Below are 26,990 nucleotides of genomic sequence, written 5' to 3'. Positions count from 1 at the left end.
CTCCTCCTCCCCGTCGACTTTGGTCTCCTGCACTGCCAGTATATCGATATCTTGCTCCGTTACAAGTCGGTACAGCTGGCTTTGTTTTCGTTTACCTGCCAGGCCTCTAACGTTTAGGGTGGCGACTTTAAACGGAGTTGCAGAAGCCATTTTAACTTAGGAAGAGGAGACCGAAAGCATGGTGCTTACCTCCCGCGTCCAGCATGTCGCTAGACGATGCCGTCGCCGCCGGTGTCACCCGGCGCGAGCACGTGCTCCTGGTCATGCGGCGCCTTGTCGCCGCCACGCTTGTCAGTCGGGACATTTGGGCGCGGCCGCAGGCTGGGCCGTCGCGCTTGCGGCGTCTTTGCCGGCGGTTCCTCCACGCTGGGCTCAGCTGCCTTCTCCCCGTTGGCCGTGGTCTCGGCGTGCGAACGCTTCGCAGGTGTAGTCACGCCGACGTTCACGCGGGAGTCGGCCTTGTCGTCGTGGCTCTCGCTGGCCGCCTTGCGTTCCACGTCCACGTGCACGGGCGGGCTCGCTCCATCGTTGGGCGTTTCCACTGGCGTCGAAGGCGAGTCAGCAGCTGGCGACCCGCTCTCCTGTGCGACAGCCGTGTCGGTGTTGCTACTTGCAACAGCTGGCTGAACCGCCACCCCGTCCGTTTTGCCCGCGTCGTCGATACCGCTCGCTGCTTCCTCCGCTTCGACGACGTCCATGAGCTCTGCGGAGTCGCTCGCCGCTACACGGCCGGTCGCCGACGCGTAGGTGCGCACGCAGTCAGCCTCGGAGTGTCCATAGCGACGGCACTTTGAGCACCTGGGCACCTTGCAATCACGGCGCACGTGCCCCGTCCCGCCGCAGCGCAGGCACTGCATCGGCCGCCCGGGCACCACCACGAGAGCCAACTCGCCGGCGACACGAACCTGGTGGGGTAGGTCATCCACCTTCATGCCAGGCTTCATCTTTAGCAGCACGGTCCTCGTGGTGGACCCCTTCTCCTTCATGCCGGCGACGCGCCAACGCTCCCGGGTGACCTCGGTCACGTTGCCGAACGCCGCGAAAGCAGTCCGGATGTCCTCGTCGGCGACGCCGTGCAACATCCAGTGCAGGCGCAGCTTCACCTGGTGGTCTTCTGGGTCGAAGACGATGCAGCGGCGTCCCTTAACCTCGAGCTCCTTCATGGCGGCCAGTTTCTTTGCGGCATCCCCACTGCTGAAGGTTACCGCCCACACGTGGTTAATCTGGTACGCCCCCAACGCCACGACGTCGGGGAGCGCACCCACGTTAGCGAGGGCGTCTCTGAAGTCTTCGACCCTGTAGGGTCGCACACGCACGTCGCCGTGCAGAAAAACCGTGTTTAAAACAACACGTCCGGTGGGCAGGGTAGGCAGAACGATCTCGTAGTCCTTATCAGCTTCGCTGGCAAACCTGTTTCCGCGGCCGGCAACGGCCGCTATCGCCGCTCCGTGGGAGCCCATGATTCTGCGTCCGTCACGCGCGGTGGCTGGAAGTAGAATGCACTACGCCACGACTGCGGTGATTAATCCTTGACATATAAAAGCATTTTCCTCGGCGATAAGACATTTCCTCCTTTCCAGGCGTGACGTCAGACAAGCTAGCGCAGCGCCACCCGTGACCGCTTAAACCGGCTTACTGACGCTTCGTCCATGCGCGACGCTTTTCATGTTGTAGGCGGCCGTCACGTGGTGATAACTGGTGATGTGGTGCTCGTTCCGCCATTACTTCTGACCGTGGTCGTCATTTCGACTTCGCATTATTCGCCAACCTACCCGTCCATAACATCAAGACGATCTTTTACCACCAGATTTTCTAAGGTCGACGGCTTTCCTCGGCAACTGAAGGCTTCGCTTATAGCGCTGGTTCTCCCTTCACACTGGATTGAGCGCCTACCCTTGGGTCCTGCTTGGCCTACGCACTACACTTCGCAATGACTGTTCCACATGTGCAGCAGAGCTCACGTCTGTTGCCACTGCTCGTGTTCCTGGCAAATATTTCGAGCACTCGCCAAGCACACCTGTCGACGTTTCCAACAACGCCGGCCGTCTACGCAGCTCTGTGCGCATCACAGTCGGTCAGCCTGCAGGAAAAGGAGGTTCCTTTTCTGCGCAGTTTATTGAGTACGAGCAGACAGTACGGGGGGTTGGCTTGATGTGATTGCATTTGTTATCCTGTTGTTGTGTTCGTATTTCAAGCAGGAATGATATGTCATAGGTTTCCTTTGCACGCGTGGTAGTGATTGTTGTGTTTCGATTTTGTATTTTCTAACGCTTTTAAAAGCTTCCCTTTCGTGAATAAAAATTCAGTTGATAGTCTGCGCTTGTGTTGTGTCTTCTTGTTCGCTTTGGTCCTCGTTTCTTTTTGCGCAGCTAAGTGTGAATGGTAAGCCGAAACCCTTTACAAGTTTAACAGCGGAACTGTATGTGGCTAGCTCCTGGTGTGAGCGTCTACGTATAGGGCTGGGGAAACTCGCGGTTAACGTGACCTGGCCGTCACCCACAACGAGGAAACGTCCGAGCATGCCCCACACCCGTGTTAGTAGAGGCTTCTAAGTTTTGTAACGTTCAAAAGCACTAATGAGAAAGTGTAATCGTAGAGACATTTTCTTTTCGGCACGGAGCAAGTTTGTGAATGGACTTCTTTCAACTGGGATTTGAAGCGCCTCGGAGTGGCCGGAGGCGACATTTCAAGCGGGCAGACGAAAGATGGACGGATCAATACCCTGTGAGCATTCTTTTACAGTTTTTTTCTGTCGTTGCAAGTGAAAGGCGGAAAAGCCATTTTACGACGCGTGGAAAATGGGCAAGAACGTGAATTAACAAGGTAAAAAGTGTTGCTGGTTAATGCCAGATCTTGTGGCGAAAAACAGCGCTTAAAGGGCAACTGCAGCACTTTTTTGAGAATTTCGTGATATTCAAGGATTCGAATCTAAATAGGCTTTACGTGAAGCATGCCAATTGTTTTTGCACTAGCATTTGAAGTAGTTACGTAATGGACGATTGAATTTTGCGCTGCTGCTCAATGCACTGGAGGTGTGCACGTAAGTTCAGCGTGACGTCACGGAAGGTCTGCCTTACATTACCACTGTCGTCAGCCACACCCTGCCCTGACTCGTTAGACGCTGCCAATCAACTCTCGGCAGGGTTTGCCTTTGATGGCGTTCCTTTTTTTCCTTCAAAGCAGGCGTTTGCGCGTTGGAAATGTATACCGATACCTTCGATGACGTCATCATGCGCCCCCCCCCCTCCCAACTTGGCGTTGTGCGCTGCGGAGAACCTTAAAGGTCGTCCGTATTTGAATCAGGGACTACTTCACTATTTCAAGCGCTAAACCAAAAAGACTTCGCATGCTTTACCTGCAAGTTTCACACATTCTATCATCTCAAGCTCGTGTATTTCTAAAACCTATGCAGTTTCCCTTTTAAATCAGAGGCGGCGGCAAACGCGTCGCATCCCCACACTTCTTTGTCTCGTGTAAGCGCTGCTTTTTTGCTGCGAAAATGCGGTATTTATTTTTCAAACATTTTGTATATGCCATCGCTCGAATGGCACCCTTAACACGATGTCACCCTTCGAACATTTCCAGCGTTTCTTTTTTCCTCCACTTGCGAACTTCGGCTGTATATTCACTTGTGGAATTAAAAAAAAAGGTGTTATCATCTATTGTACTTTTTTTTCTACAAGACAGGCGCTCCAATGACTAGCGCTCTTCCCGCTGCCACACTACTTCTCTGAGCGGCGCATTAGGTAGGCCACGGCTCGCAGTCAATGCCAGGTTAGAGGAAATAGCTGACACATTGCTTCCTAACGTCAGCAGCTGTATAGGTAAAAATAAAATGAACTTAAGTTTCAGAAGCACAGAGTGAAACAAATGTGTACTGAGCGAGCACGAAATGCTGCCGCAGGACTGAACTGGTGCCTTTAAACACTGCGGCTTTACCGCATAGACCCTTGGAAAGAGGGGCGGTGAAGGGACAAGACTCCCTGCTTCCTCTGCCTGCAATTGCTTCAAGAAATGTCAACTTCATGCTTCGCAATCCTTTCTTCATAATGGCAGACATTTCGCTTAATTGCCTATTTGCCATAGCAATGCAGGAAAAACAACATGTAGTGTTCGCCTGCCCTGAGCCTCACTACATGTATTGCCGAGAAAACGGCCCGGCTAAGACGGAGACCTCCGCGATAACATGCATAATAACTGTTCAGTTATTACAAAACTTTCGAAAAAGTCATAAGCCAAGCTTTAATTTCGACATCTGATGTCACGGTTACGTTATACTGACATGACACACTCGGCGAAGTCCTCCAGTGCTCACTGAGTAATTTTTGACTATCGCTACCAACATATATGCTTTGCCAAAATCAGACCTGTGAAATTACATGCGACACACTCAGCATGTTCCGCAAATGGGAAACAAGCACCCTGGTCATGCCGTGAAGCTCTTTTTTTTCGCCGTCATCCATTCGGCAATGAATGGGGAAGGAAAAAAAGAAAAATAATAAATAACGCTTAGGACATTTACAAATAAAGGGGACAAAAGGGAGAGGCGGCAAAAAGACATGGGGCAGAAATGTCCGCCATGTATCAATTCTGCTGACCGACAGTACCAGGAAGATACATGTCAGGCAAAAGGCGCGAAAAAAAATGTGTTGCGCCTGTCAGTCACACTGATAGCAAAATTGAATGTTGTTACAGGACCTTCAGCTGCGGTGTACTAAAACGTCTCTTGGCGCTGGCGGTATATTATACCCCTGTCACACGGCCAGTTTCAATGGCCATCGAGTCGAGAGCCATCGAGATTTTCGATCGCCATTGAACTCGAGGGAGTTGTGGAGCTGCTACACGGCAAATCTCAATGGCCATTGAAATCGTTCTCGTGTCTTACGCCAAGCTCGTGTGGCGCCACAATCGCTGCTTTCGGTTTCGCGCAAATAACAAAAATATATTGACGAAACTTAACTAAATGTTGAAATACACTTTCTTGCAGTCATAAGGCGCGTTCACACTTGTTCAAAAATCCGGCAAGCGAAGCGGATTCGCTCGCCGCAAAAACTAGGACCTGTTCTCATCTGTTGACGCCCGGGCGAGTTGGAACGGCCGCGCCGCTGCTGCTTCTCGCTTTGCGCACCACGTCGCCGCTCGCGACGTACACAGATACAGTGAGAAAAGAGCATAAATTTATGCTGTCTACGTACCACGAGCGTATGCACGCTTACGTACGCTAAACGCAGGCGCATTCTCACATTGAGTTCAGCGTATGCTAGCAGAGAGGCAAAAATAAACTTAGTCTCTAGTGGCGCCATCTGGTAGTCAAAACGGGAACCATTACTGTCAACAAACCGCCTCTCTTAGGCCTAACAGCGGCAGAATCGTCACTCTAAATAAAAAATAAAGCAAATTTATCACTTATACGTTTTCTTCTAGGCAAGATGAGACGAAGCGAAAGACCGGTGCCCCATTTATGACCAGTGAACGGACAGAAAAAGGCAGCAACAACGAGAATTCAGTCCGAAGCGAGGGGTCCGGCTTTGAAGGGCGCCGCCATGTTTGTTGTCGTTCGAAGCAATGCTAGCAACCTTGGGCAACGCTCGAAGGCCCTCGAAATCTCGATAGAGTTCCGGGCTGCTCCGTCGACTCGATAGACTATTGACTCGATGGCCATTCAAACTGGCCGTGTAGCAGCGCTCGATCGCCTTCGAGTCGATAGGCTATCGATTCGAGGGCCTTCGAAATGCCCGTGTGACAGGGGTATTAGTTTCAGAAATGGGGGCTACACCTTCCCACGCCATGGGCAAAATCATATGGAACTGAAACCATAAAAATCATGGGCGGTAATCTTTGGGGTAAGCTGCAAAAAAAAAAAAATCACTTGTTCCTCTAACCACAGAGCGCGTTGAAAAAAAAAAGAGAAAAAGAAAGCTCCACGATTTTTTGTTTAATTAAGGCTTGTGACACTTACAAACAGGCTCAGGTTTGCAACCGAGCCCGCTGTGTGCACCGCCATGCAGCGGAGCTTCCCAAGTGCACAGTCCACAGGCACTTGTACTCAGTTTTTAACCAGCGAGTGACCGGCGGTGGGAGTCGAACACCCCACCTCCCGCAGCCGAGACGGGCGTCTTAGCCACTACGCCACGACTGCTTTTTTTTTTTTTATTTATTGCCTGACTTCATAACTACGCCACGACTGCGGTGATTAATCCTTGACATATAAAAGCATTTTCCTCGGCGATAAGACATTTCCTCCTTTCCAGGCGTGACGTCAGACAAGCTAGCGCAGCGCCACCCGTGACCGCTTAAACCGGCTTACTGACGCTTCGTCCATGCGCGACGCTTTTCATGTTGTAGGCGGCCGTCACGTGGTGATAACTGGTGATGTGGTGCTCGTTCCGCCATTACTTCTGACCGTGGTCGTCATTTCGACTTCGCATTATTCGCCAACCTACCCGTCCATAACATCAAGACGATCTTTTACCACCAGATTTTCTAAGGTCGACGGCTTTCCTCGGCTACTGAAGGCTTCGCTTATAGCGCTGGTTCTCCCTTCACACTGGATTGAGCGCCTACCCTTGGGTCCTGCTTGGCCTACGCACTACACTTCGCAATGACTGTTCCACATGTGCAGCAGAGCTCACGTCTGTTGCCACTGCTCGTGTTCCTGGCAAATATTTCGAGCACTCGCCAAGCACACCTGTCGACGTTTCCAACAACGCCGGCCGTCTACGCAGCTCTGTGCGCATCACAGTCGGTCAGCCTGCAGGAAAAGGAGGTTCCTTTTCTGCGCAGTTTATTGAGTACGAGCAGACAGTACGGGGGGTTGGCTTGATGTGATTGCATTTGTTATCCTGTTGTTGTGTTCGTATTTCAAGCAGGAATGATATGTCATAGGTTTCCTTTGCACGCGTGGTAGTGATTGTTGTGTTTCGATTTTGTATTTTCTAACGCTTTTAAAAGCTTCCCTTTCGTGAATAAAAATTCAGTTGATAGTCTGCGCTTGTGTTGTGTCTTCTTGTTCGCTTTGGTCCTCGTTTCTTTTTGCGCAGCTAAGTGTGAATGGTAAGCCGAAACCCTTTACAAGTTTAACAGCGGAACTGTATGTGGCTAGCTCCTGGTGTGAGCGTCTACGTATAGGGCTGGGGAAACTCGCGGTTAACGTGACCTGGCCGTCACCCACAACGAGGAAACGTCCGAGCATGCCCCACACCCGTGTTAGTAGAGGCTTCTAAGTTTTGTAACGTTCAAAAGCACTAATGAGAAAGTGTAATCGTAGAGACATTTTCTTTTCGGCACGGAGCAAGTTTGTGAATGGACTTCTTTCAACTGGGATTTGAAGCGCCTCGGAGTGGCCGGAGGCGACATTTCAAGCGGGCAGACGAAAGATGGACGGATCAATACCCTGTGAGCATTCTTTTACAGTTTTTTTCTGTCGTTGCAAGTGAAAGGCGGAAAAGCCATTTTACGACGCGTGGAAAATGGGCAAGAACGTGAATTAACAAGGTAAAAAGTGTTGCTGGTTAATGCCAGATCTTGTGGCGAAAAACAGCGCTTAAAGGGCAACTGCAGCACTTTTATGAGAATTTCGTGATATTCAAGGATTCGAATCTAAATAGGCTTTACGTGAAGCATGCCAATTGTTTTTGCACTAGCATTTGAAGTAGTTACGTAATGGACGATTGAATTTTGCGCTGCTGCTCAATGCACTGGAGGTGTGCACGTAAGTTCAGCGTGACGTCACGGAAGGTCTGCCTTACATTACCACTGTCGTCAGCCACACCCTGCCCTGACTCGTTAGACGCTGCCAATCAACTCTCGGCAGGGTTTGCCTTTGATGGCGTTCCTTTTTTTCCTTCAAAGCAGGCGTTTGCGCGTTGGAAATGTATACCGATACCTTCGATGACGTCATCATGCGCCCCCCCCCCTCCCAACTTGGCGTTGTGCGCTGCGGAGAACCTTAAAGGTCGTCCGGATTTGAATCAGGGACTACTTCACTATTTCAAGCGCTAAACCAAAAAGACTTCGCATGCTTTACCTGCAAGTTTCACACATTCTATCATCTCAAGCTCGTGTATTTCTAAAACCTATGCAGTTTCCCTTTTAAATCAGAGGCGGCGGCAAACGCGTCGCATCCCCACACTTCTTTGTCTCGTGTAAGCGCTGCTTTTTTGCTGCGAAAATGCGGTATTTATTTTTCAAACATTTTGTATATGCCATCGCTCGAATGGCACCCTTAACACGATGTCACCCTTCGAACATTTCCAGCGTTTCTTTTTTCCTCCACTTGCGAACTTCGGCTGTATATTCACTTGTGGAATTAAAAAAAAAGGTGTTATCATCTATTGTACTTTTTTTTCTACAAGACAGGCGCTCCAATGACTAGCGCTCTTCCCGCTGCCACACTACTTCTCTGAGCGGCGCATTAGGTAGGCGACGGCTCGCAGTCAATGCCAGGTTAGAGGAAATAGCTGACACATTGCTTCCTAACGTCAGCAGCTGTATAGGTAAAAATAAAATGAACTTAAGTTTCAGAAGCACAGAGTGAAACAAATGTGTACTGAGCGAGCACGAAATGCTGCCGCAGGACTGAACTGGTGCCTTTAAACACTGCGGCTTTACCGCATAGACCCTTGGAAAGAGGGGCGGTGAAGGGACAAGACTCCCTGCTTCCTCTGCCTGCAATTGCTTCAAGAAATGTCAACTTCATGCTTCGCAATCCTTTCTTCATAATGGCAGACATTTCGCTTAATTGCCTATTTGCCATAGCAATGCAGGAAAAACAACATGTAGTGTTCGCCTGCCCTGAGCCTCACTACATGTATTGCCGAGAAAACGGCCCGGCTAAGACGGAGACCTCCGCGATAACATGCATAATAACTGTTCAGTTATTACAAAACTTTCGAAAAAGTCATAAGCCAAGCTTTAATTTCGACATCTGATGTCACGGTTACGTTATACTGACATGACACACTCGGCGAAGTCCTCCAGTGCTCACTGAGTAATTTTTGACTATCGCTACCAACATATATGCTTTGCCAAAATCAGACCTGTGAAATTACATGCGACACACTCAGCATGTTCCGCAAATGGGAAACAAGCACCCTGGTCATGCCGTGAAGCTCTTTTTTTTCGCCGTCATCCATTCGGCAATGAATGGGGAAGGAAAAAAAGAAAAATAATAAATAACGCTTAGGACATTTACAAATAAAGGGGACAAAAGGGAGAGGCGGCAAAAAGACATGGGGCAGAAATGTCCGCCATGTATCAATTCTGCTGACCGACAGTACCAGGAAGATACATGTCAGGCAAAAGGCGCGAAAAAAAATGTGTTGCGCCTGTCAGTCACACTGATAGCAAAATTGAATGTTGTTACAGGACCTTCAGCTGCGGTGTACTAAAACGTCTCTTGGCGCTGGCGGTATATTATACCCCTGTCACACGGCCAGTTTCAATGGCCATCGAGTCGAGAGCCATCGAGATTTTCGATCGCCATTGAACTCGAGGGAGTTGTGGAGCTGCTACACGGCAAATCTCAATGGCCATTGAAATCGTTCTCGTGTCTTACGCCAAGCTCGTGTGGCGCCACAATCGCTGCTTTCGGTTTCGCGCAAATAACAAAAATATATTGACGAAACTTAACTAAATGTTGAAATACACTTTCTTGCAGTCATAAGGCGCGTTCACACTTGTTCAAAAATCCGGCAAGCGAAGCGGATTCGCTCGCCGCAAAAACTAGGACCGGTTCTCATCTGTTGACGCCCGGGCGAGTTGGAACGGCCGCGCCGCTGCTGCTTCTCGCTTTGCGCACCACGTCGCCGCTCGCGACGTACACAGATACAGTGAGAAAAGAGCATAAATTTATGCTGTTTACGTACCACGAGCGTATGCACGCTTACGTACGCTAAACGCAGGCGCATTCTCACATTGAGTTCAGCGTATGCTAGCAGAGAGGCAAAAATAAACTTAGTCTCTAGTGGCGCCATCTGGTAGTCAAAACGGGAACCATTACTGTCAACAAACCGCCTCTCTTAGGCCTAACAGCGGCAGAATCGTCACTCTAAATAAAAAATAAAGCAAATTTATCACTTATACGTTTTCTTCTAGGCAAGATGAGACGAAGCGAAAGACCGGTGCCCCATTTATGACCAGTGAACGGACAGAAAAAGGCAGCAACAACGAGAATTCAGTCCGAAGCGAGGGGTCCGGCTTTGAAGGGCGCCGCCATGTTTGTTGTCGTTCGAAGCAATGCTAGCAACCTTGGGCAACGCTCGAAGGCCCTCGAAATCTCGATAGAGTTCCGGGCTGCTCCGTCGACTCGATAGACTATTGACTCGATGGCCATTCAAACTGGCCGTGTAGCAGCGCTCGATCGCCTTCGAGTCGATAGGCTATCGATTCGAGGGCCTTCGAAATGCCCGTGTGACAGGGGTATTAGTTTCAGAAATGGGGGCTACACCTTCCCACGCCATGGGCAAAATCATATGGAACTGAAACCATAAAAATCATGGGCGGTAATCTTTGGGGTAAGCTGCAAAAAAAAAAAATCACTTGTTTCTCTAACCACAGAGCGCGTTGAAAAAAAAAAGAGAAAAAGAAAGCTCCACGATTTTTTGTTTAATTAAGGCTTGTGACACTTACAAACAGGCTCAGGTTTGCAACCGAGCCCGCTGTGTGCACCGCCATGCAGCGGAGCTTCCCAAGTGCACAGTCCACAGGCACTTGTACTCAGTTTTTAACCAGCGAGTGACCGGCGGTGGGAGTCGAACACCCCACCTCCCGCAGCCGAGACGGGCGTCTTAGCCACTACGCCACGACTGCGGTGATTAATCCTTGACATATAAAAGCATTTTCCTCGGCGATAAGACATTTCCTCCTTTCCAGGCGTGACGTCAGACAAGCTAGCGCAGCGCCACCCGTGACCGCTTAAACCGGCTTACTGACGCTTCGTCCATGCGCGACGCTTTTCATGTTGTAGGCGGCCGTCACGTGGTGATAACTGGTGATGTGGTGCTCGTTCCGCCATTACTTCTGACCGTGGTCGTCATTTCGACTTCGCATTATTCGCCAACCTACCCGTCCATAACATCAAGACGATCTTTTACCACCAGATTTTCTAAGGTCGACGGCTTTCCTCGGCAACTGAAGGCTTCGCTTATAGCGCTGGTTCTCCCTTCACACTGGATTGAGCGCCTACCCTTGGGTCCTGCTTGGCCTACGCACTACACTTCGCAATGACTGTTCCACATGTGCAGCAGAGCTCACGTCTGTTGCCACTGCTCGTGTTCCTGGCAAATATTTCGAGCACTCGCCAAGCACACCTGTCGACGTTTCCAACAACGCCGGCCGTCTACGCAGCTCTGTGCGCATCACAGTCGGTCAGCCTGCAGGAAAAGGAGGTTCCTTTTCTGCGCAGTTTATTGAGTACGAGCAGACAGTACGGGGGGTTGGCTTGATGTGATTGCATTTGTTATCCTGTTGTTGTGTTCGTATTTCAAGCAGGAATGATATGTCATAGGTTTCCTTTGCACGCGTGGTAGTGATTGTTGTGTTTCGATTTTGTATTTTCTAACGCTTTTAAAAGCTTCCCTTTCGTGAATAAAAATTCAGTTGATAGTCTGCGCTTGTGTTGTGTCTTCTTGTTCGCTTTGGTCCTCGTTTCTTTTTGCGCAGCTAAGTGTGAATGGTAAGCCGAAACCCTTTACAAGTTTAACAGCGGAACTGTATGTGGCTAGCTCCTGGTGTGAGCGTCTACGTATAGGGCTGGGGAAACTCGCGGTTAACGTGACCTGGCCGTCACCCACAACGAGGAAACGTCCGAGCATGCCCCACACCCGTGTTAGTAGAGGCTTCTAAGTTTTGTAACGTTCAAAAGCACTAATGAGAAAGTGTAATCGTAGAGACATTTTCTTTTCGGCACGGAGCAAGTTTGTGAATGGACTTCTTTCAACTGGGATTTGAAGCGCCTCGGAGTGGCCGGAGGCGACATTTCAAGCGGGCAGACGAAAGATGGACGGATCAATACCCTGTGAGCATTCTTTTACAGTTTTTTTCTGTCGTTGCAAGTGAAAGGCGGAAAAGCCATTTTACGACGCGTGGAAAATGGGCAAGAACGTGAATTAACAAGGTAAAAAGTGTTGCTGGTTAATGCCAGATCTTGTGGCGAAAAACAGCGCTTAAAGGGCAACTGCAGCACTTTTTTGAGAATTTCGTGATATTCAAGGATTCGAATCTAAATAGGCTTTACGTGAAGCATGCCAATTGTTTTTGCACTAGCATTTGAAGTAGTTACGTAATGGACGATTGAATTTTGCGCTGCTGCTCAATGCACTGGAGGTGTGCACGTAAGTTCAGCGTGACGTCACGGAAGGTCTGCCTTACATTACCACTGTCGTCAGCCACACCCTGCCCTGACTCGTTAGACGCTGCCAATCAACTCTCGGCAGGGTTTGCCTTTGATGGCGTTCCTTTTTTTCCTTCAAAGCAGGCGTTTGCGCGTTGGAAATGTATACCGATACCTTCGATGACGTCATCATGCGCCCCCCCCCCCTCCCAACTTGGCGTTGTGCGCTGCGGAGAACCTTAAAGGTCGTCCGGATTTGAATCAGGGACTACTTCACTATTTCAAGCGCTAAACCAAAAAGACTTCGCATGCTTTACCTGCAAGTTTCACACATTCTATCATCTCAAGCTCGTGTATTTCTAAAACCTATGCAGTTTCCCTTTTAAATCAGAGGCGGCGGCAAACGCGTCGCATCCCCACACTTCTTTGTCTCGTGTAAGCGCTGCTTTTTTGCTGCGAAAATGCGGTATTTATTTTTCAAACATTTTGTATATGCCATCGCTCGAATGGCACCCTTAACACGATGTCACCCTTCGAACATTTCCAGCGTTTCTTTTTTCCTCCACTTGCGAACTTCGGCTGTATATTCACTTGTGGAATTAAAAAAAAAGGTGTTATCATCTATTGTACTTTTTTTTCTACAAGACAGGCGCTCCAATGACTAGCGCTCTTCCCGCTGCCACACTACTTCTCTGAGCGGCGCATTAGGTAGGCCACGGCTCGCAGTCAATGCCAGGTTAGAGGAAATAGCTGACACATTGCTTCCTAACGTCAGCAGCTGTATAGGTAAAAATAAAATGAACTTAAGTTTCAGAAGCACAGAGTGAAACAAATGTGTACTGAGCGAGCACGAAATGCTGCCGCAGGACTGAACTGGTGCCTTTAAACACTGCGGCTTTACCGCATAGACCCTTGGAAAGAGGGGCGGTGAAGGGACAAGACTCCCTGCTTCCTCTGCCTGCAATTGCTTCAAGAAATGTCAACTTCATGCTTCGCAATCCTTTCTTCATAATGGCAGACATTTCGCTTAATTGCCTATTTGCCATAGCAATGCAGGAAAAACAACATGTAGTGTTCGCCTGCCCTGAGCCTCACTACATGTATTGCCGAGAAAACGGCCCGGCTAAGACGGAGACCTCCGCGATAACATGCATAATAACTGTTCAGTTATTACAAAACTTTCGAAAAAGTCATAAGCCAAGCTTTAATTTCGACATCTGATGTCACGGTTACGTTATACTGACATGACACACTCGGCGAAGTCCTCCAGTGCTCACTGAGTAATTTTTGACTATCGCTACCAACATATATGCTTTGCCAAAATCAGACCTGTGAAATTACATGCGACACACTCAGCATGTTCCGCAAATGGGAAACAAGCACCCTGGTCATGCCGTGAAGCTCTTTTTTTTCGCCGTCATCCATTCGGCAATGAATGGGGAAGGAAAAAAAGAAAAATAATAAATAACGCTTAGGACATTTACAAATAAAGGGGACAAAAGGGAGAGGCGGCAAAAAGACATGGGGCAGAAATGTCCGCCATGTATCAATTCTGCTGACCGACAGTACCAGGAAGATACATGTCAGGCAAAAGGCGCGAAAAAAAATGTGTTGCGCCTGTCAGTCACACTGATAGCAAAATTGAATGTTGTTACAGGACCTTCAGCTGCGGTGTACTAAAACGTCTCTTGGCGCTGGCGGTATATTATACCCCTGTCACACGGCCAGTTTCAATGGCCATCGAGTCGAGAGCCATCGAGATTTTCGATCGCCATTGAACTCGAGGGAGTTGTGGAGCTGCTACACGGCAAATCTCAATGGCCATTGAAATCGTTCTCGTGTCTTACGCCAAGCTCGTGTGGCGCCACAATCGCTGCTTTCGGTTTCGCGCAAATAACAAAAATATATTGACGAAACTTAACTAAATGTTGAAATACACTTTCTTGCAGTCATAAGGCGCGTTCACACTTGTTCAAAAATCCGGCAAGCGAAGCGGATTCGCTCGCCGCAAAAACTAGGACCTGTTCTCATCTGTTGACGCCCGGGCGAGTTGGAACGGCCGCGCCGCTGCTGCTTCTCGCTTTGCGCACCACGTCGCCGCTCGCGACGTACACAGATACAGTGAGAAAAGAGCATAAATTTATGCTGTCTACGTACCACGAGCGTATGCACGCTTACGTACGCTAAACGCAGGCGCATTCTCACATTGAGTTCAGCGTATGCTAGCAGAGAGGCAAAAATAAACTTAGTCTCTAGTGGCGCCATCTGGTAGTCAAAACGGGAACCATTACTGTCAACAAACCGCCTCTCTTAGGCCTAACAGCGGCAGAATCGTCACTCTAAATAAAAAATAAAGCAAATTTATCACTTATACGTTTTCTTCTAGGCAAGATGAGACGAAGCGAAAGACCGGTGCCCCATTTATGACCAGTGAACGGACAGAAAAAGGCAGCAACAACGAGAATTCAGTCCGAAGCGAGGGGTCCGGCTTTGAAGGGCGCCGCCATGTTTGTTGTCGTTCGAAGCAATGCTAGCAACCTTGGGCAACGCTCGAAGGCCCTCGAAATCTCGATAGAGTTCCGGGCTGCTCCGTCGACTCGATAGACTATTGACTCGATGGCCATTCAAACTGGCCGTGTAGCAGCGCTCGATCGCCTTCGAGTCGATAGGCTATCGATTCGAGGGCCTTCGAAATGCCCGTGTGACAGGGGTATTAGTTTCAGAAATGGGGGCTACACCTTCCCACGCCATGGGCAAAATCATATGGAACTGAAACCATAAAAATCATGGGCGGTAATCTTTGGGGTAAGCTGCAAAAAAAAAAATCACTTGTTTCTCTAACCACAGAGCGCGTTGAAAAAAAAAAAGAGAAAAAGAAAGCTCCACGATTTTTTGTTTAATTAAGGCTTGTGACACTTACAAACAGGCTCAGGTTTGCAACCGAGCCCGCTGTGTGCACCGCCATGCAGCGGAGCTTCCCAAGTGCACAGTCCACAGGCACTTGTACTCAGTTTTTAACCAGCGAGTGACCGGCGGTGGGAGTCGAACACCCCACCTCCCGCAGCCGAGACGGGCGTCTTAGCCACTACGCCACGACTGCGGTGATTAATCCTTGACATATAAAAGCATTTTCCTCGGCGATAAGACATTTCCTCCTTTCCAGGCGTGACGTCAGACAAGCTAGCGCAGTGCCACCCGTGACCGCTTAAACCGGCTTACTGACGCTTCGTCCATGCGCGACGCTTTTCATGTTGTAGGCGGCCGTCACGTGGTGATAACTGGTGATGTGGTGCTCGTTCCGCCATTACTTCTGACCGTGGTCGTCATTTCGACTTCGCATTATTCGCCAACCTACCCGTCCATAACATCAAGACGATCTTTTACCACCAGATTTTCTAAGGTCGACGGCTTTCCTCGGCAACTGAAGGCTTCGCTTATAGCGCTGGTTCTCCCTTCACACTGGATTGAGCGCCTACCCTTGGGTCCTGCTTGGCCTACGCACTACACTTCGCAATGACTGTTCCACATGTGCAGCAGAGCTCACGTCTGTTGCCACTGCTCGTGTTCCTGGCAAATATTTCGAGCACTCGCCAAGCACACCTGTCGACGTTTCCAACAACGCCGGCCGTCTACGCAGCTCTGTGCGCATCACTGTCGGTCAGCCTGCAGGAAAAGGAGGTTCCTTTTCTGCGCAGTTTATTGAGTACGAGCAGACAGTACGGGGGGTTGGCTTGATGTGATTGCATTTGTTATCCTGTTGTTGTGTTCGTATTTCAAGCAGGAATGATATGTCATAGGTTTCCTTTGCACGCGTGGTAGTGATTGTTGTGTTTCGATTTTGTATTTTCTAACGCTTTTAAAAGCTTCCCTTTCGTGAATAAAAATTCAGTTGATAGTCTGCGCTTGTGTTGTGTCTTCTTGTTCGCTTTGGTCCTCGTTTCTTTTTGCGCAGCTAAGTGTGAATGGTAAGCCGAAACCCTTTACAAGTTTAACAGCGGAACTGTATGTGGCTAGCTCCTGGTGTGAGCGTCTACGTATAGGGCTGGGGAAACTCGCGGTTAACGTGACCTGGCCGTCACCCACAACGAGGAAACGTCCGAGCATGCCCCACACCCGTGTTAGTAGAGGCTTCTAAGTTTTGTAACGTTCAAAAGCACTAATGAGAAAGTGTAATCGTAGAGACATTTTCTTTTCGGCACGGAGCAAGTTTGTGAATGGACTTCTTTCAACTGGGATTTGAAGCGCCTCGGAGTGGCCGGAGGCGACATTTCAAGCGGGCAGACGAAAGATGGACGGATCAATACCCTGTGAGCATTCTTTTACAGTTTTTTTCTGTCGTTGCAAGTGAAAGGCGGAAAAGCCATTTTACGACGCGTGGAAAATGGGCAAGAACGTGAATTAACAACGTAAAAAGTGTTGCTGGTTAATGCCAGATCTTGTGGCGAAAAACAGCGCTTAAAGGGCAACTGCAGCACTTTTTTGAGAATTTCGTGATATTCAAGGATTCGAATCTAAATAGGCTTTACGTGAAGCATGCCAATTGTTTTTGCACTAGCATTTGAAGTAGTTACGTAATGGACGATTGAATTTTGCGCTGCTGCTCAATGCACTGGAGGTGTGCACGTAAGTTCAGCGTGACGTCACGGAAGGTCTGCCTTACATTACCACTGTCGTCAGCCACACCCTGCCCTGACTCGTTAGACGCTGCCAATCAACTCTCGGCAGGGTTTGCCTTTGATGGCGTTCCTTTTTTTCCTTCAAAGCAGGCGTTTGCGCGTTGGAAATGTATACCGATACCTTCGATGACGTCATCATGCGCCCCCCCCCCCCCTCCCAACTTGGCGTTGTGCGCTGCGGAGAACCTTAAAGGTCGTCCGGATTTGAATCAGGGACTACTTCACTATTTCAAGCGCTAAACCAAAAAGACTTCGCATGCTTTACCTGCAAGTTTCACACATTCTATCATCTCAAGCTCGTGTATTTCTAAAACCTATGCAGTTTCCCTTTTAAATCAGAGGCGGCGGCAAACGCGTCGCATCCCCACACTTCTTTGTCTCGTGTAAGCGCTGCTTTTTTGCTGCGAAAATGCGGTATTTATTTTTCAAACATTTTGTATATGCCATCGCTCGAATGGCACCCTTAACACGATGTCACCCTTCGAACATTTCCAGCGTTTCTTTTTTCCTCCACTTGCGAACTTCGGCTGTATATTCACTTGTGGAATTAAAAAAAAAGGTGTTATCATCTATTGTACTTTTTTTTCTACAAGACAGGCGCTCCAATGACTAGCGCTCTTCCCGCTGCCACACTACTTCTCTGAGCGGCGCATTAGGTAGGCCACGGCTCGCAGTCAATGCCAGGTTAGAGGAAATAGCTGACACATTGCTTCCTAACGTCAGCAGCTGTATAGGTAAAAATAAAATGAACTTAAGTTTCAGAAGCACAGAGTGAAACAAATGTGTACTGAGCGAGCACGAAATGCTGCCGCAGGACTGAACTGGTGCCTTTAAACACTGCGGCTTTACCGCATAGACCCTTGGAAAGAGGGGCGGTGAAGGGACAAGACTCCCTGCTTCCTCTGCCTGCAATTGCTTCAAGAAATGTCAACTTCATGCTTCGCAATCCTTTCTTCATAATGGCAGACATTTCGCTTAATTGCCTATTTGCCATAGCAATGCAGGAAAAACAACATGTAGTGTTCGCCTGCCCTGAGCCTCACTACATGTATTGCCGAGAAAACGGCCCGGCTAAGACGGAGACCTCCGCGATAACATGCATAATAACTGTTCAGTTATTACAAAACTTTCGAAAAAGTCATAAGCCAAGCTTTAATTTCGACATCTGATGTCACGGTTACGTTATACTGACATGACACACTCGGCGAAGTCCTCCAGTGCTCACTGAGTAATTTTTGACTATCGCTACCAACATATATGCTTTGCCAAAATCAGACCTGTGAAATTACATGCGACACACTCAGCATGTTCCGCAAATGGGAAACAAGCACCCTGGTCATGCCGTGAAGCTCTTTTTTTTCGCCGTCATCCATTCGGCAATGAATGGGGAAGGAAAAAAAGAAAAATAATAAATAACGCTTAGGACATTTACAAATAAAGGGGACAAAAGGGAGAGGCGGCAAAAAGACATGGGGCAGAAATGTCCGCCATGTATCAATTCTGCTGACCGACAGTACCAGGAAGATACATGTCAGGCAAAAGGCGCGAAAAAAAATGTGTTGCGCCTGTCAGTCACACTGATAGCAAAATTGAATGTTGTTACAGGACCTTCAGCTGCGGTGTACTAAAACGTCTCTTGGCGCTGGCGGTATATTATACCCCTGTCACACGGCCAGTTTCAATGGCCATCGAGTCGAGAGCCATCGAGATTTTCGATCGCCATTGAACTCGAGGGAGTTGTGGAGCTGCTACACGGCAAATCTCAATGGCCATTGAAATCGTTCTCGTGTCTTACGCCAAGCTCGTGTGGCGCCACAATCGCTGCTTTCGGTTTCGCGCAAATAACAAAAATATATTGACGAAACTTAACTAAATGTTGAAATACACTTTCTTGCAGTCATAAGGCGCGTTCACACTTGTTCAAAAATCCGGCAAGCGAAGCGGATTCGCTCGCCGCAAAAACTAGGACCTGTTCTCATCTGTTGACGCCCGGGCGAGTTGGAACGGCCGCGCCGCTGCTGCTTCTCGCTTTGCGCACCACGTCGCCGCTCGCGACGTACACAGATACAGTGAGAAAAGAGCATAAATTTATGCTGTCTACGTACCACGAGCGTATGCACGCTTACGTACGCTAAACGCAGGCGCATTCTCACATTGAGTTCAGCGTATGCTAGCAGGGAGGCAAAAATAAACTTAGTCTCTAGTGGCGCCATCTGGTAGTCAAAACGGGAACCATTACTGTCAACAAACCGCCTCTCTTAGGCCTAACAGCGGCAGAATCGTCACTCTAAATAAAAAATAAAGCAAATTTATCACTTATACGTTTTCTTCTAGGCAAGATGAGACGAAGCGAAAGACCGGTGCCCCATTTATGACCAGTGAACGGACAGAAAAAGGCAGCAACAACGAGAATTCAGTCCGAAGCGAGGGGTCCGGCTTTGAAGGGCGCCGCCATGTTTGTTGTCGTTCGAAGCAATGCTAGCAACCTTGGGCAACGCTCGAAGGCCCTCGAAATCTCGATAGAGTTCCGGGCTGCTCCGTCGACTCGATAGACTATTGACTCGATGGCCATTCAAACTGGCCGTGTAGCAGCGCTCGATCGCCTTCGAGTCGATAGGCTATCGATTCGAGGGCCTTCGAAATGCCCGTGTGACAGGGGTATTAGTTTCAGAAATGGGGGCTACACCTTCCCACGCCATGGGCAAAATCATATGGAACTGAAACCATAAAAATCATGGGCGGTAATCTTTGGGGTAAGCTGCAAAAAAAAAAAAAATCACTTGTTTCTCTAACCACAGAGCGCGTTGAAAAAAAAAAGAGAAAAAGAAAGCTCCACGATTTTTTGTTTAATTAAGGCTTGTGACACTTACAAACAGGCTCAGGTTTGCAACCGAGCCCGCTGTGTGCACCGCCATGCAGCGGAGCTTCCCAAGTGCACAGTCCACAGGCACTTGTACTCAGTTTTTAACCAGCGAGTGACCGGCGGTGGGAGTCGAACACCCCACCTCCCGCAGCCGAGACGGGCGTCTTAGCCACTACGCCACGACTTTTTTTTTTTTTTTCTTTATTGCCGATTTTGACGTACAAATCAAGAGGTTACAAGAAATAAAACATGGCGGCCACACTTCGGCCGACACGACTTTAAAATTTTTTGAGCGACATTAATCCATCTAGTACAGTTATCCATTGTGGTGGATCAGGCAGTGCGTTGTACACATTTCTTAAGCGCACAACGCTCTCAATGAAATGTTCGCGAACCGGGCGAACAACCAAGTCCGCGTGTTCAAACTGCATTCGTGTTTTCCACACCGCGTGGAGGCCCAGGACCATAATGAGGTCATAAGGTATTTCCTCTGATGGATTCACAGGCAAGAAACGTATGCCGTACGGATCCAGGGGTAACTGTTTTTTTAAAGTTCTTTGGAGTACATCCCAATGAAAGATCGGGTCCCAGCAGTCTAGAAATACGTGTTCTATTGTTTCGGGTTTCTTGCATAAAAAGCAGTCAGTGTTCCAGGGAATGAAGAGTCCTTTATCGTGAAGCCAGGTCTTAACTGGGAGGGTGTTTGTATGTAACTTGAAAAAGAACGATTTGGCGGAGGGTAGTATAGGCATTTTCTTCACTCTTTTTAGGACGTCCTGTCCTGGGCCACCGCGATGTGGAGAACGGTACAAAGGTACAGGGAGCATGACATCTACAAGGTCTCTGTAGAGTTTTTTCTTTGTAACGGTTGACAGGTACTGCTGGGAAAAACGTACATTCAACAGCCTATACGATAAAACAACTTCATGCAGGTATCCAGTCACCCTTCCGCACATATTTTGCACAGACGAGACTACGAATCCAGGCAGAAGTCTATACAGTCTTACTTGTATAACTGTGCGCAGGAAGATATCATTCTGATCTCGTAAAAAAACAAAGCGTGCCACAATTTGTCGCAGAAACAAGTGAGCCAGGCCAAGACCTCCTTTCTTTACAGGCAAAAACAAATTCGTTCGACTGGACCGCTCCCAAGTCGAGGCCCAAATAAAAATAGCAAAAACCCGATGCATTTTTTGAATGCTCATCCTCGCCGCACACAACACATTCATGACGTACCAGATTTTTGATATCAAAAAAAGGTTGCAGACAGTGGCTCTAGAAAACATCGACAGTTGCTTGCCTTGCCACCCGTTCGCCTTTTCTTTAGCCATCAAGGCTTGATCCCTCCAGTACGGTTCAGGGTCGCGATAATTTCCGAGAGGCACACCAAGGTACTGCGTTGGCACCATTGACCAGGTGAGCCGACAAAAGGCTTCTGGTGTGTCCACCCAATCGCCATGCCAGAAGCCATGACTTTTATCCCAGTTTATCTGGGCTCCACTCGCATCACAAAACTTCTCGACGACATTAGTTGCCTCTCTAATGCTATCTTTGCTGGCGCAGAACACCGCGATGTCATCCGCGTACGCCAGAATTTTGACTTCGGCAGCCTGTAGTCTGTAACCTGTTATGCGCGCATTATGTTCCATCGCCAGACAGAGTGGCTCAAGATAAGCGGCAAACAGCAGTGGTGAAAGGGGGCATCCCTGCCTCACCGACGAGAGCACGCACAAGCTATCAGTGAGCTCACCGTTAACAATAATACGCGTTGTACATTTTTTGTACGCCATCGTGACGCCTTCCGTAATCACACTGCCCACATTCGTGTGTTCAAGTATGCAGAGCAATGCCTTGTGCGAGACACGGTCGAAGGCTTTTGCCAGGTCAAGCTGCATCATCGCGACGTGATCGCCCAGCGCATCGCAACACTCGAGCACGCTTCGAGCCACGTGCACATTCGTCGCGATAGTGCGGCCTTTAATGCCACAAGTCTGGTGTGGTCCAACCAACTTCTTAATAACACCTTGCAGTCGCTTTGCTAGAACTTTGGTGAATATTTTATAGTCGACGTTAGCAAGAGTTATTGGGCGATATGAGCCTGGCAACAAACGTTTCTGAGCATCATCACTCTTCGGGATTAGCACGATATGCGAGGTTGTGAAGGACAAGGGTAGTCTTTTCTGGTCATACGCTTCGCTAACAACGTGATAAAGAACTTGGGCAACCTCAGACCGGAAGGTTTTATAGAAAATGGCCCCTAAGCCATCCGGCCCAGGTGCTTTCCCGACTGCCAGCTCATTTATTGCGCATTCTATCTCACTTGGTGTGATTGGTTGTTCTAGCTGTGTCCTTACTTCTTCGTCAAGCTTTGGCATCAACGGAAGGAATTCTTTTTGGAAACAATCTTTAAGGTCCCGTGGATGGCTTAGAATTTCTTTAAAGTGCTCGGCAGTCGCATGCTTAATTTCATTTCTGTTAGACGTGACGTTTTCACCTATAGCTAGTTGGCGGATTTCTTTTTGACATGCGTATCTTTTTTCATCTGAGAGAGCCCGCTTGGTTGGCATTTCTCCCGCCCACAGCTTCTCGGACCTTGATCTCACTACTGCCGCCTTGTACTTCTCCGAATCTATCCGTTCAAGTTCAGTTTTCACTTCCTTTATTCCTCTAACACACAGACCAGGTTCGACATTCTCCATACTAACAAAAAACTGCAGTTGCTGGCGAAGCTTTGTCTCTGCTTCTTTCTGATTGCGTCGAATTGCACTACTTCTTTCAATAGCCATTGTTTTTACTTTCTGCTTAAAATCTTCCCAACGAATGGCGTAACATTCTGGCTCGCTTGCAGTCAAATATTTCAGTTCTTTCGTTACAGCGTCGACAAAAGCTTCGTCATCCAACAGCTGCGCATTCATTTTCCACAAGTCCCAGCTAAAGATTCGTTTCCTCTGCGTCTTTCCAAAGGCGGCCGTTACCAAGCAGTGATCGCTGTATGCGATGGGTTTCACTTCGTACTCGCTACACATTGGTATCAATTCGGCAGAGACATATAATCTGTCTAACCTTGCATGGCTGTCTTGCTGGAAGTGTGTAAACTGCGGACGAGTACCGCTGGCGAAAACGCTACCAATGTCTTCAAGGTCATATTCGTGCACAAGTGTATTAAGAAATTCTGCACTCTTGTCACGAACACGCGAATGTTTTGCGCGGTCATCAACATTGCAAACACAGTTAAAATCGCCTAGCAGTATTATCACTTTCTGACAGTTTAGGTACGCCTCAAGCCTTTCAAAGAATGCCCGCCGTTCCATGTCAATATTCGGCGCGTATACACAGATGACGCGACACTCCAATTCGCCAAAGACGATATCAGCGATTAAGAGGCGTCCACTGTCACATGAAAATACTGACTGCACGCAGATTCCAAAGTTGTTGCGTATGAATATGGCGCAACCACCTGATCCACCAATCGCGTGAGAAATACACACATCGAAATGAGCACGAAAATTGGACACCATTCGGTCGGTGAGCTCCTGGCTCTCAATTTTTGTCTCTTGGATTCCCACTATATGTAAGTCATTATCTAAGAGAAGGCGACTAAGCTGACATTGTCGTCGTCTTGCTCCAAGGCCCCGTACGTTTAACGTCGCTACCCGTAGCGCTCTTTCGATATTAACCGCCATGGCTACACGGTAGAATGGTGCCCATTACAATAGCCCAAGGGTCTGTGGTCATCATACTGTGGCGATAAGCGCGTCGAAGGCCAGGAAAAAAAAATAAAACTCTAACCAACAAAAAAGGACAGTCCAAGTAAACTTGGCACCTCTTTCCAAGCCCGAACACGAAAAACGAACCGCTCATGATGAGGGCCATGGCGTTTACGGAAACCCCTCCCAACCCACCTTAGCTAGACAAACTAAATTTACGGGGGCGGTTTACCCGCCTGCCGCGAATCGACCGGAATGTTCGGTCGCGGCTTCAAGGTAGACCTCCGCATACCTGGGGCTTTGGTGGGTGGCTCGTCTCCGCCCCCGCCGTCCTCCTTCGTCCCAACGCTAAGGATCTTGTCGTGTGGTCGTTTCCCCGCCAGCAGGCTGGCTGAAGCGCTAAGGATGTCCATAACCTCGGGTTCTGAGGTGCTGGGAGCCGCTTCATAATCAACTGAGGTTTTCAGCTCGGCGCTCGGAGCTGTCGAAGAATCCTGCGAAGGCGGTTGATGCTGCTCTGCAGTAACCGCTTCGGTTCCGGGTTGCTCCTGCTGCGGCAGTGGAATCACCGTATTTTCGGCAACCTCCGTTCTTGCACTTGCCACCGATGCTGCATCGTCCATGTCCGCCTCGTCCATGAGCAGGTTTGAGGCGTCGTCGGTGGTTGTCAGTCCTGTTACGCTGGCATACGTCCGCTCGCACTGGCTGCTCTCATGACCGAAGCGTCGGCACGCACTGCACTTGGGGATGCGGCAGTCGCGACGAATGTGGCCCGTGCCACGGCACCGAAGGCAGAGCGGAGCCCTGCCTGGCACGACCACGAGGGCCAACTCTCCGGCGACGCTCACCTGGTGCGGCAGGTCGTCCAACTTTACGCCCGGCTTCAACTTCAAGGTGACCAGTCTGGTAGTTGAGCCCTTATCTGCTAGGCCGTGCACCCGCCACCGCTCTCGGCCGACGTCTGTGACCTTCCCGTACGGCTCGAAGGCAAACCGTACGTCGTCGTCGGGCACGCTGTGCAGCAACCAATGCACTTTCATGCGAACGTCCTGGTTGGCAGGATCAATTACGATACAGCGGCACTTTTTCACCAGCAGCTCACCCATGCCGACAATCTTTTTCACCGCATCTTCGTCCTTGAAAGTCACCGCCCACACATGGCTCATGCGGTAGGCTCCGAGGGCAATCACTTCCGGCAGGAGCGATAACTCGGCGAGCGCATCGCGAAAATCTTCTGCCCGATACGGGCGGGCCCTAACATCACAGTGTAGAAAAACGGTGTTCAAAACAAAACGCCCTGTTGGCAAACTAGGCAAAACAACTTGGTACTCATTGTCTGAAGCAATATTCCTGTTACCGCGGCCCTGCTGGGCCGCTGAAGCCGCTCCTACGGAGCCCATGACACACACGTCCGTCACGCTCGGTGGCCGGAAAATCTCTACGCCACGACTGCGGTGATTAATCCTTGACATATAAAAGCATTTTCCTCGGCGATAAGACATTTCCTCCTTTTCAGGCGTGACGTCAGACAAGCTAGCGCAGCGCCACCCGTGACCGCTTAAACCGGCTTACTGACGCTTCGTCCATGCGCGACGCTTTTCATGTTGTAGGCGGCCGTCACGTGGTGATAACTGGTGATGTGGTGCTCGTTCCGCCATTACTTCTGACCGTGGTCGTCATTTCGACTTCGCATTATTCGCCAACCTACCCGTCCATAACATCAAGACGATCTTTTACCACCAGATTTTCTAAGGTCGACGGCTTTCCTCGGCAACTGAAGGCTTCGCTTATAGCGCTGGTTCTCCCTTCACACTGGATTGAGCGCCTACCCTTGGGTCCTGCTTGGCCTACGCACTACACTTCGCAATGACTGTTCCACATGTGCAGCAGAGCTCACGTCTGTTGCCACTGCTCGTGTTCCTGGCAAATATTTCGAGCACTCGCCAAGCACACCTGTCGACGTTTCCAACAACGCCGGCCGTCTACGCAGCTCTGTGCGCATCACAGTCGGTCAGCCTGCAGGAAAAGGAGGTTCCTTTTCTGCGCAGTTTATTGAGTACGAGCAGACAGTACGGGAGTACGGGGGGTTGGCTTGATGTGATTGCATTTGTTATCCTGTTGTTGTGTTCGTATTTCAAGCAGGAATGATATGTCATAGGTTTCCTTTGCACGCGTGGTAGTGATTGTTGTGTTTCGATTTTGTATTTTCTAACGCTTTTAAAAGCTTCCCTTTCGTGAATAAAAATTCAGTTGATAGTCTGCGCTTGTGTTGTGTCTTCTTGTTCGCTTTGGTCCTCGTTTCTTTTTGCGCAGCTAAGTGTGAATGGTAAGCCGAAACCCTTTACAAGTTTAACAGCGGAACTGTATGTGGCTAGCTCCTGGTGTGAGCGTCTACGTATAGGGCTGGGGAAACTCGCGGTTAACGTGACCTGGCCGTCACCCACAACGAGGAAACGTCCGAGCATGCCCCACACCCGTGTTAGTAGAGGCTTCTAAGTTTTGTAACGTTCAAAAGCACTAATGAGAAAGTGTAATCGTAGAGACATTTTCTTTTCGGCACGGAGCAAGTTTGTGAATGGACTTCTTTCAACTGGGATTTGAAGCGCCTCGGAGTGGCCGGAGGCGACATTTCAAGCGGGCAGACGAAAGATGGACGGATCAATACCCTGTGAGCATTCTTTTAGTTTTTTTCTGTCGTTGCAAGTGAAAGGCGGAAAAGCCATTTTACGACGCGTGGAAAATGGGCAAGAACGTGAATTAACAAGGTAAAAAGTGTTGCTGGTTAATGCCAGATCTTGTGGCGAAAAACAGCGCTTAAAGGGCAACTGCAGCACTTTTTTGAGAATTTCGTGATATTCAAGGATTCGAATCTAAATAGGCTTTACGTGAAGCATGCCAATTGTTTTTGCACTAGCATTTGAAGTAGTTACGTAATGGACGATTGAATTTTGCGCTGCTGCTCAATGCACTGGAGGTGTGCACGTAAGTTCAGCGTGACGTCACGGAAGGTCTGCCTTACATTACCACTGTCGTCAGCCACACCCTGCCCTGACTCGTTAGACGCTGCCAATCAACTCTCGGCAGGGTTTGCCTTTGATGGCGTTCCTTTTTTTCCTTCAAAGCAGGCGTTTGCGCGTTGGAAATGTATACCGATACCTTCGATGACGTCATCATGCGCCCCCCCCCCCCCTCCCAACTTGGCGTTGTGCGCTGCGGAGAACCTTAAAGGTCGTCCGGATTTGAATCAGGGACTACTTCACTATTTCAAGCGCTAAACCAAAAAGACTTCGCATGCTTTACCTGCAAGTTTCACACATTCTATCATCTCAAGCTCGTGTATTTCTAAAACCTATGCAGTTTCCCTTTTAAATCAGAGGCGGCGGCAAACGCGTCGCATCCCCACACTTCTTTGT

General features: G+C 49.1%; 2 protein-coding genes across 2 annotated transcripts; both read right to left on the bottom strand.

Moving 5' to 3' along the window:
* Positions 1–209: 209 nt before the first annotated feature.
* On the bottom strand, positions 210–1,493 carry LOC149334540 (uncharacterized). Its single transcript, XM_089557948.1, has one exon. It carries the CDS (start codon positions 1,458–1,460, stop codon positions 210–212), a length of 1,251 nt encoding a protein of 416 aa, XP_089414074.1. The 5' UTR covers positions 1,461–1,493.
* Positions 1,494–22,772: 21,279 nt separating this feature from the next.
* Positions 22,773–24,997, bottom strand: LOC149334539 (uncharacterized). Its single transcript, XM_089556264.1, has one exon. The coding sequence runs from the start codon at positions 24,975–24,977 to the stop codon at positions 23,793–23,795; it is 1,185 nt and encodes a 394-aa protein (XP_089412390.1). The 5' UTR covers positions 24,978–24,997; the 3' UTR covers positions 22,773–23,792.
* Positions 24,998–26,990: the final 1,993 nt, after the last annotated feature.

This window comes from Amblyomma mixtum, chromosome 8, assembly GCF_055824585.1.
Source record: "Amblyomma mixtum isolate Tamu chromosome 8, ASM5582458v1, whole genome shotgun sequence".
Classification (NCBI taxonomy): domain Eukaryota; kingdom Metazoa; phylum Arthropoda; class Arachnida; order Ixodida; family Ixodidae; genus Amblyomma; species Amblyomma mixtum.
This window is presented reverse-complemented; position numbering and strand designations above follow the sequence as displayed.

Excerpts from the sequence above, each read along its gene's own strand:
- LOC149334540 (XM_089557948.1), bottom strand. The coding sequence starts at position 1,460 with ATGGGCTCCCACGGAGCGGCGATAGCGGCCGTTGCCGGCCGCGGAAAC.
- LOC149334539 (XM_089556264.1), bottom strand. The coding sequence starts at position 24,977 with ATGGGCTCCGTAGGAGCGGCTTCAGCGGCCCAGCAGGGCCGCGGTAAC.